This window comes from Atta cephalotes (genome assembly GCF_000143395.1).
Source record: "Atta cephalotes unplaced genomic scaffold scaffold00017, whole genome shotgun sequence".
NCBI lineage: Eukaryota > Metazoa > Arthropoda > Insecta > Hymenoptera > Formicidae > Atta > Atta cephalotes.
The window spans coordinates 1,667,003-1,678,607 of NW_012130081.1; the positions used below are offsets into that span (position 1 = coordinate 1,667,003).

Consider the following 11,605-nt stretch of genomic DNA (forward strand, 5'->3'; position numbering starts at 1 on the left):
CACACACACACACACCTCTTGTATATTATTGATTAATTATTAGCTATAAAAATATATTTTATATCGTTTGTTATGAAAGAAATTTTATTGAATAGTGACATTTAGAAATTTAACTTTACGAAATAGATTCATGCATGCATTTTATAATAAGTATATTATGATGTTAAAATAATGAATTAAATAATGATGTTAAAGATGAATTCGGAAAATAAATCGATTTACAATTTGTTTTCCTCACGCAATAATTGTATCATAATAAATATCTAATTAATTCTATTTAATTAACATTATTTTCAGTTTTTCTTAAAATAGATTTAAAATAAGTTTATTAAGTTTGTATATCGCCAAAAATAGTTAATCAAATTCTTCTCTTTTATAAAATATTTATTAAATGTAAATACTTATAATTTTATAATTATAATTTTATAATTATAATTAGGAATTAGGCCAAATTATAAAATAACAAATAGTATGAATTTATATAATAGATGTCATCTTCATTTAAATTAATAATAATAAATAACATCTATTAATGACTTACTACTAGTTATTATAATAATCTACTAGTTATTATAATAATCAATAATCATCAATAATAAAATAGCATTTATTTTAAATCTGCTATTTAACTTTGGTTGGAAGTATGAGAAAATACGTCTCTTCATACTTGTATATCTTTTTCTTTCATTCTTAATGTAGTCTTTTTAGTTGGGTTCACAGATACATGAATATGCACACGCGTATATTTTTATTATATATTAAATTCTAACTATATATTATACTGATATCGCAATGTAGAACTCTAAAAATCTTCACATTCTATGTATGTAAAATATAAAAGTAGAAAATATATATATCGAGACGCTATTTAGTTTTAATAAAAAAATAACATAATGCAGTTGTGTGCATAGTATTTTTAAGGACAGATAATCTGAAGTGCTAAATTGTGTCATTTCGCTAAGTCTTCTTCAGAAAAATGAATAAATATTGTTTTGCTTTTAACTACAGCAAAAATTAAAACAATTTTCTCTAGTAGATAAGAGAAAATTAACGTATCTAAAGTGACTGTTCAATAATTTCATAATCGAAAAATTTTTTGATGTTACATACACATGCAAAAAAATATCACACGCTATAACTACACATTTCACATATAAATAATAAATTCGTAATGCCTTTGCAATCAACGAATCATCTTACTATTACTAAAAATTATAGCAAATATTACATTTGCACTTCAAATGAAAATTCAAATCTCTCAAGGCATAAGCTACACAGTACACAAATTCATTTAAAAATTACATTAAAAAGTTACATTTATGTAATTTTAAATTTACAATATTACATCACATGTAATGTTAGAATCCTCGCGTAATGTTAGAATGCCAATTATTTAAATCTACAAATTTAACAAAAAAGTGCAAACTGTCATATTTGCAAACATATCTATAGCTAAAATTTAATAATGTAGACTAAAGAGATACATAAATTTTCCTCATTATGATTATGCTGTATATGGAAACAATATGTAACAGAGAAACCAATTGAATTAAATAATTTTGTTCAAATAAACAAATATCACGAAATATGCGCATACGAAGCAATGACTAGAAATGATATTATTATTTATTCGACTTTTAATCGTTTACTAAATTCTTCTTGCTGCTTTTCCCTCCATTCTTTCTTCGGTTTCATCCTCTTTAGTTGGCCGTCCCTGTAATTCGTAAAATAAATATGTATCAATTTATTTCCAATTTTTTTTACAAAGTTTTAAACCAGTGTCGAACATACCATTGCAGATCAACAAGACCACCTTGCCGCGCTATTACGGATTTCACTCGATTCGCAAAATCAATTGCACTCTCTCCTTCCTTCCTGTGCATTGGAGGGAGATACCATACATCGCAGACTATAGCCCAGCTAGACATCATCATATATAAATATTGTAACATCGAATATCGACTGCTATTCCAAAATGCATCTCCAAATCTTGGGTCGTACTATATATTTAAAAAAACATAAGAAAAACATTTTAAAAAATATTACACAAAGATATGCACAAGAGATATGATAATAAATTACTTTTATAGCCACGGGATAAACAATGCTGTCCACTTCAAAACTGCCTTTTTTGAATTGCATAACTGATGTATTATTGATACACGTACCCTCCGGGAATATGAGTATCGGTGGATTCGTAGGATCTGATACATGTTTCTTTAGTCTGTAAAAAAATGTAATGTATTAATAACTCAAAAAGAATTTAAAACTGATAATCTACATAAAATATGAAATAAACAAGACAAAAAAATGTAATTATGTTTAAGTAATACCTTATCGCAACTGCTTCTCTGTCTTTGACCTCAGAGCGTTCAAACCATATATGTGGAGAAGCACGGGCAAGAGCTCTTTGTAACATTCCTAAGAAACCACCATGCCTCTGACCTATCTATAATAAGAAATGTAAATAAGGCATCTGATGTATATTTAAAAATTATATAAATTGTTCTCTAAAAGTCGTATACACTTTTTTCGAATTACAGATAATGAAGTCATTAAGAATACAATTATTTCATTAATTATAATCGTTAAAAATATAAAACATTTCTTAAATAATCAAGCTAAACCAAATAAAAGCTTTTAATATAAATTTCTTTAATATACAATAAATTTCTTTTATTTTCATACACCTAATCGTAAAATTAAATAAGTATAAAGCACAAAATTGTAATAAGTATAGATTTTTCTCATGCAATTTTTGCAAAGAAAAATCAACGTCGGATGCTTCATCAAATCTGTAACAGCTGAAAAAAGAGAACGAATTTTGGAACATTTTAATAAAGCAACGATGAAAAGCAACAAAACTGCAGTATGGGCAGTAATGAAATATAAGCAATTACAGAATACATCGTTCTAAAGATATTTAAAAAAGTATTATGAATAAGCAAAGCAAAAGAATTGTGTTTGTGTAAGAAAGCAACTGTGAAAAAATATCCATATCCATAAGCGATACACTGGAAACATACCAATGAATAACAGTTATCACACATAAGTACGAGTACGTCAATAGGGGATGTGTGATTAGCTACACATATGCCTCTGACAGGGCGATTCTCTGGATTGTTGTAGGTAATGACTGAAGATAGAGCACTGGATAAGACAGCAAAGCACATTATGGAAACTTTGTAGTTGAGCCACCGCTTGAAGCTACCCTCGGGAACGTAACCCACTACTGCAGTACACGCTGTCAGCCACATCACCTGTAAACCACAAGCTTTGCACCTGAGAAACGTGGGATTCCCTCTCTATCGTTGCTGAGTAGATACTACCTGTAAAGCAAAGTTACAGGACACGTTACCTGTAACATTTACCAGTAATGCGCAACAACTTCTGTAACACTAGTAACAAACTTCTGATTCTCGATCATATATGAGAAAACTAACTGATTGAAATCGCATTATTTTGTTATGTAATAGAAATTATGAAGCCATGAAGAAATTATTATACCTTTATATCCAGTGTTATATCATGGATAAAAAACTGTATATTGTCTGTTTCATACAGTTTTTTAATAATATGAATTATATGAATATTACGTATGTATATATGTCATAATAATGAATATAATAATTTGTTCTCGTATCATTCCTAAATATGATAAAATTTAAACAGTACAAAGCTATTAACAAATAGAAGATATGTTCGCTGTGATGAAATGATGGTAATGCAATGCTTGAAATCTTTTAGCTTATAAATATATTACTCTGTCCACGATATTACCAAAGAGAAAGTCGTTTGCGTGGATAAAATGCAGACGTCAAGAGTGGACGTATGATTCGACACGCACACTCCTCCATTCTTTGGTTTGTATTCCGGATTGTGGATCGTGATCATACTCGAGATAGAACGGGACATTATCCTGAATGCAATAAGGAAGCCCTGGTTGTTTGCCCAACGTTTTATGCGACCATTCGGCAGAAAGCCGATTAAAAATGTTACGACTACTAGATATAGTACCTAAGAAGCTTTGATATTAGTACGAATACAATTTTAAATTTATGATAAGCATCTTAAACTTAATTTTAGTGTACCGCAAATCTAAAATGTACGTTCAAAAATGCAAAAATATTTAAAAATGCATCTGCAGAAGATTAATATCTGCTATAAATTTGATTACCTGAAGGAAATTGATTTTATATCGCTAAATAAATAGGATTCTAACAAAAAACATTATCGATTATCACAATTTTGGCCGTTTATTGTATGTTCAGCATTTTAATTATTATAATAAGTATAAGATATAAAATAAATATCAAACTTACCCCTACAAAGCAGATAAATATCCTTAAAGGTAACAGAAAACAATAACGCATGACGAATCCGAACATCCATATAAAAGTTAATTTCCAGGAGATAAATTCGTAGTGTCTATTTGTTCGAGTTAACAAGTTCCAATTCTACAAAACACATTCATAAATTATATTATTCAAATATGTTAATTATTATTATGCAAATTATACATAGAGGAAAGTCCCCTATTATGAGATAGGCGCCTAATGAAATAGTGGCGTTTCTGTTAAACTAATAGACACTATCTATTGGTTCCATCATGTTTTTTGTTGCAATTTATTGTTCTTGGATTGAAAACTATTTAGTAGAAAATTTATTATTATTAGATCATGCCTGTATCATTGTAAAAAAAGATTTTAGAATTTGGATGTCTTCAAGTTTCATTGAGATAAGCCTTTTAAACATTGTTTATTATTTAATAAATAAATATTTGGCAATAAATTCTTCATGTACAGGGTGCGATACCAAAATCCGGACAAATTTTAATTTAAATTTTTTGCTATATTGTGCCTCCGCTAGAGATTGTTGTTGGCGTCCGAGAAAGCCTGATGCTTCTAATAAAGTCATATTTTCAAAATGGTCACGATGTTGAAACCAAGTGCGGAGTAAAATTGAACAGCCGCGATCATTGAAGGCCTTTGCGCTGGACGTTCAGCAACAGAAATAATTCGGTTCTTTGGATACCCAAGATAAACCGTTTATGATGTAGCAAAATATACGGCTTTAGAATAGTTCAACAAAGATTCCAATATGCAGCAAGGAAGAATTACTCGAAAGAACGCACCGCAAAGATCCTCGCAATCATTGAAAGGGCTCAAGCACTGATTTCGGATGACCCAGGGCAATCGTTGCGAAAATTAGCATCGATTGTTGGTATAAGCGAGTCAACAATGCCAACAATCGAATTACTGAGGAGAACCTTCGATACAAATCGTATACATTAAAAATACGACAAATGTTCTCTGAGGCCAGGACAAGCCGAGTTGTTCGCCTTGGCTCCCATTCTGGCCTCCCAACAGTCCAGATTTAAATTCCTTGGACTACTACAGAGCGTAGTTGAAAGGGTCACAAACAAGTCTCAGCATGTGACGTCATTATGGACCGCTATTGAAGTAACATTCATCGGCATGGACAGCACTACAGCGTGCGAATGCTTCAGATCGAGAATAGCTAATGGCTATCATTCAAACTAATGAGGGATATATCGAATAATTATGCTCTACAGGGATACTCCCCCAAATGCCAGTAAAAAGATTTTTTATAATATTTAATATTTCATTAAAAATATTTTGTTTAAAAAAATTGTTCGATTTGTCCAGATTTAATGACGCACTCTGTAATAGTAAAATCGTACTAATAGAAAAATACGGAATATGTTGAATTGCTTAATTATAGAAGTTAGATTTGATGATCGTAAAATCGTAAGGCGTGGAAATAGTAATATGAGATACCCAGGATATTTCTAATATGAAATAACTCATGCTGTCATACTGAAAATCGTTGCTAAAATATAAATGATATTGTAATAATAAAAAGGACAATAAGGAATGAACATCGAGTGCCTATTTCTGCGATGCTTGATTTCAATTACTAGAAGACGAGTTCTGGGTATAATGTATTGCATACTCATTTTCGAACACTCTGGCTGTGTTTGTTTATATTTAAGAAACATTAAATAAATATTTTTAGTTACAATATTAATATACTTTGCGTTTTATTGTCATCGATTTCTCGGGGCATCTCATATTAGAAGAGACACAATTTTTTGATTTTGCGATTTGCTCACTTTTTACATTTCTTTAATTTTCAAAAAAATGGAATTTGAATTAAATTTTATATAACATTATCTTAGCATTATTATTAAAACTTATTAAATTCCCTTCAAAATGACCTATTTTTTTTAAATTCTGCTCATAAACTTCTAGCATTTACCCAAAATGAACTCGGTATCTCATATCTCAATAGAGGTCTTTCCTTTATAATTATTACAATCGATGAAATATTACCTTAAGTTCTTCAGCTTCAAAGCGTGAAGTCACTTCATCTTCTATAATTGCTTCAACGCCAGCTCTGATATAATCCAAACAACTTGTCGCAAATCCGATTTGCGTTTCAAAAGAATTTTTTTGATTAAGACTATTCTAAAATCAGAAATAATTGAGAAAAATAGAATTAATTTTTATTTAGTGAAACTCAATAAAAGTATAATTTTTCTTTAATTTACCTCTTTGTCATCAATTATTGATGATTTATGGTCGTTTTTGAGGTTCGATTCGTTAACATGATTTTTGTGATTATGCATTTCTGGTTCAGGGACCAAGATTAAGTCTTTCGACCTGGCTATCACCGAATTACTCACATTCCCGTTTTGCATTTTAGGCGATGTTATTGTTGAATCTTTTTCCGTGATCGTTGGTGATTCACATTCTTCTTCTATATTAAGATCTTCATTTGGATCCAGGGTACCATTTCTCTTCTTCACATTTTCTATGTTTTGTCGACCATACTGTAGCAATAAATATATGATCAATTGTGCATTAATTATTTGCATCTTTATTGTAAGGATTGATTTTAGTCCTTAAAACTCTCTTAAATTCTTTAAGCTGTTGAAAGACATATTATTACTAAAATTTTATTGAAAAATTTAATATAATTGCAGATAAAGAAAGATAATTTATCAAACAGAAAATTATATCTGATAAAACATTAAAATTATGTTTGAATAGATATACTATTCTATAAATCGTTAATAAAAAAAATGTTTTATGAGACTTCGAAGAATGCAACAATAATTATATCTAAAAAAATAAAATTAAACCTAATTGTTTCAATAATAAAATGTTAAAATATTCAATTTTAAAATAGAATTCTAAAATATTAGCATTAATTATATAATAAATATAATAACAGTAATTATATAATAAATATAATAAAAATTATATAATAACTTAAAAAAATCTTATGTCATCTATTTTTATTCTAAGATAATAGAATTTATTTTTCAAATTAAAGTGTTTTTGCGTGTTGTGTAAACACAGGAAAAAATCAGTTATAAAGAAAATTAGATTAAGTAATTTGTATACTTTTATGGAATTATGATTTACAACGCTAATTTATTTGATTGCTACAAAATCCGTTTCAATTTAAGAAAAGAGGAATGAGATAAGGGGAAATCATCCTACACACAACAAGTTGCGTAATACAAAAATACTTTATGATTGTAGGAGATAACGAAAACAGATGCACGCAATATAATCCATATATGTGCGTATTAAAATTCGGCATATATCATCAAAGCTCAAAGATAGAATCAAAGATGAGATGCATTCCTTGCTCTATGAGAACATAAGAAAATCCAGAAAATCAACTTAAACAATTATTCTCTCTCATTAGAGAAAACTTTGATCTTCGTTCACTGATCGATAATGGCAAGATAACATTTAGCAACTTCAATAAAGAATCAGGAGCAAATTCCTGAAAAGTAATCGACCGCGTGAACATCGCGTGTCCAAAATAATTATCAATCACTCTGACATAAGCATTATGCTATAATAAAAATTTAATCAATTAATTAATGGTTAATAATTTCCTAAGACTAAATAAAATTATTTTCCACAATAATTCATGATAATTTGATTATAATTTTTATTAATAAAATTTGGAAATTAAGTAAAATAATGTTTGCTCAGTCTCATAATATCTTATCGTTAAAAAGATTTTAAAAATTACATTTTAGTAAAAATATAAGTTTATTTATGCATGCAGTTACAATTAACTCAAACAAAGAAAAATTTATTTGAAACAGATGAGTCTATTTTTCATTATATATTGATTAATTTTGTTGAACTGATTGCTACGTATTATCGTGCATAATTATCTGGTGTGTATTCAAGTATGCATTAATTAATTCGCAGATATGTCACGTCATTTCTTCTGTTTATTGAACATTATTCATTGCATTTGCATTAGATAAAATTAATAAGAGTGCCATTTGTCCCTGAATTGCACTGAGAATTATCAAGAATCGTACTAGAGCTGAATTGCGCAAATCAGATTTATAGAAACTATTAATCGTTCCTGTTAAAACATCACAAGAAAAAAATTTTTGAATATAATTCATCTAATTTCTATCAATTTATAAATTTTGTCAATTATGAATGAAATATGAATTTGTATATCAGTTTTATTAGAATATAAAATTTCATGTCATTAAATCCGAGAGATGTACTAGTAAAATATAGGTCCGATACTATTTCCGATTTAAAATATGATGATCGATTTTAACTGTATTTTTAGGATTTGACCCTGTCGACAAATACAGTTTTGCACATAAATATTAACAGACATGCAGGATTGACAAAGACTGTTTTTTTTAGAATAAGATGTGTTTTTTTTTAAACATGTTTTTAACGCTTTAAACATGTTTTAAAATATTATAAAAATATTTAAGACATGTTAAAAATATCGATTAAATTGTTTAAAACATGTTTTTTTTTATCAATATGAAATATATATATTGATATATCTTGTAGGTATATCAGTTGTAAACATCGAATGCTTTTTTGTAAATTACTATGACTCTGCATTGATACGATGTAAAACTTGATAGTCATGCACAAATGTTTCTTTTTAGAGTAGATACAACAATTCTCCTTCCTCTTTCTCTTTCTCTCATTCACTGTGAGAATGTGATGGTAAAAAAATGGTAGAAAATGACAAAATAATAATAGATAAAATACTATTAACTAATAAAATTATTTTATTACTATTAAATAAGAAAGATTAATAAAATAACTAATTTAAAAAGAAGACTTACAGGAAAACTTAAAAGAATTTTTTAAAGAGAAATGAAGAAATAATTCAAAAATTGTCTTTTCTTGAAATGTTAATATTTCTATATGTCTGTTAATATTTCTATATCTGCACATATTTTCATATTTAAAAAATAAAAAATATTTAAAGGACAACGCGTGCGAAAAAAGAGAGAAAGAGAAAAGAGAGAGAAAGAGAAGAAGAAGAAGAGAGAGAGAGAGAGAGAGAGAGAGAGAGAGAGAGTGAATTAATTTAATAATTTTTTAATAAATCACTTATGTATTAAAATTAAGTATTTAAGACATTATATCTCTGTCAATTTTACTTACAAATATTCTTCCTTCCATTTTTAACATTAATTCATTAATATTTTACAGTTTTTCTTATAATAAGTTCATGAATATAATCTGTATAATGTAATCTGTAATAATGACAAAATTAAATGTATATTGAATAGAACAAAAAAAATATAAAGCGAGGCACTGTTTACCAAAATTGTCTCAATTTTCATTGAACTATCCTATCGATTTTACGCAATAAGATATCGTTGAAGTGATATGATGTTTCACCTTTGCTATCAAAAAGTCCGACAGTGAACTTTAATTACGTTCAATAGATAGAACGTTGCAAATTGCAACCAACAGTCGATTAGTAATATTTTATTTCGATACTAATTATGCGAACTGTTCTCGTTTCTCTATGAGAAATGATTGATTATGAATCTCATTGATTTCATTAAAGGTTACAAGAAAAGGCAAATCTGCTTCGTGATTAATAACATCATAAAACCCTTATTTCTTTTATAAGCAGATCTTATTGATAATATATAGAACTTGTGTTGTTATTTTAAAGTTTTCTGATAAAATAATTATGTAATACAAATATTTTTGGTTGACATAAATTAACACAGTTGTTCTGATATTAAGACCAACATCAAATGTTGATGGCTACATATATGATCTCATCGTTCATATATAACAGATCGTCATAGTACATATACAAGATATGATAATGAATGCTAAACGAGTGTCGCTTCAACGATATACAGTTTGAAAATAATCGGTGTAGTTAGAAAAAGCTACACACACTGTATTAAAAAACAAAATTGCGTATCAGCTTAAATTAATTTATACGTCAGCAAAAAGTTATTAATCTAAGCATTAATAATAATGCATATTTTATATAAATTTATTCGTTATATCATTTATATTATGACAATTCATGGAAAAATTATGCAAAACACAGATTTCCGTTTTAAAGTTTGTTTTCACCATGCAGATTAAATTTAATCTCGAGTTAACTTCTCTAAATTTTTTGGAGTTCTTTAAATTTTTTGAAATCTCACTCTAAAAAGAGTTAAAATACTGTTACTATGAAAAAGAATAAAAAATTTGCACTCTTGAGTAAGAGCGACAGATTTTCACTCTTTTGAAGTGAGATTCATTCTAAAAAGGAAGTGACATTTCTTTCCTTTGAAGTGAATCTTATTCCAAAAGAGTGAAAATCTGCGACTTTTATTAAACAGTGCAAATTTATTTTCACTCTTTTTCAATAGTAGCGGTATTTTAATTCTTTTAGAGTGAGATTTCACTCCAAGAAATTTAGAGAATACTTTTCATATTTTTCTAATGCTTCGAATTATTAAAAAGAAGAGTAAGTTGGATTTAAAAATAATCTACATTAGCGGAATCGGACGTAAATAAATACTTCTCATGTGTTTCTCAATACATCACGAATCACAGCTTCAGTATCGCATCTGATGATTGATAACATGTGATGCACTCAGTGGGAGAGCATCCGGATCACGCGGCATTATATATCCGTAGGCTTTCTCTCGAGAGAAATTCCATAAAACCTCTCACTAGCTCTCATCCAAAAAGAAAATCTAGACAATTTCAGATGCACATAAAATAGAATTTATATATTAATTAGACTCTCGAGTATCTTTTATGCACGAATCGAAAATATCAACAAAAATTAATAAATATTAATTATAAATCAGACAAAAAAATTTATGAATTTATCAATTTAATTTTTAAATCTATCTATTAATTCTATTATTTGAATTTTTATATTTACATGCAATTAATATAAAAATATGTAACAAAATGTAATATATAGTGATATTATCGAAAATATCATTTTTAGTGTTAAATTTTTGTGAGCTATGTGTAAAATGCTGCATGTATTTTAAATGATTAAAATAGCAGTAATTAAATTTAAACATCCTAATTAAATCATAACGCTATTGTGTATTCCAAAAGTAAAATGAGCAAAATCTTTCAAATTATAAAATAGTTGATTGTTTTCAGAAGAATTTATTGGCTATTTAACATTGATTCGGATTCACTTAATGTGGATGTTTTGCCAATCAACTGTTGAGATAATCGTTCCACTCTGCTGCTTTACGAATCATTATCAAATATATATATATATATATATA

The 11,605-nt window shown here is 27.8% G+C and overlaps 1 protein-coding gene across 1 annotated transcript in view; it reads right to left on the minus strand.

The window, feature by feature from the left end:
- Positions 1-1,626: 1,626 nt before the first annotated feature.
- The window catches only part of LOC105618500 (glycerol-3-phosphate acyltransferase 3-like), a 22,118-nt gene continuing 12,139 nt past the window's right edge, over positions 1,627-11,605 (minus strand). The window contains exons 2-10 of the mRNA XM_012200034.1: positions 6,575-6,856; positions 6,357-6,491; positions 4,323-4,457; positions 3,781-4,017; positions 3,027-3,260; positions 2,334-2,449; positions 2,083-2,224; positions 1,792-2,000; positions 1,627-1,714 (exon numbers count right to left, since the gene is read on the minus strand). Of these exons, the coding sequence (XP_012055424.1) occupies positions 1,627-1,714; positions 1,792-2,000; positions 2,083-2,224; positions 2,334-2,449; positions 3,027-3,260; positions 3,781-4,017; positions 4,323-4,457; positions 6,357-6,491; positions 6,575-6,856 (1,578 nt within the window). The remainder of the gene's footprint in view (positions 1,715-1,791; positions 2,001-2,082; positions 2,225-2,333; positions 2,450-3,026; positions 3,261-3,780; positions 4,018-4,322; positions 4,458-6,356; positions 6,492-6,574; positions 6,857-11,605) is intronic.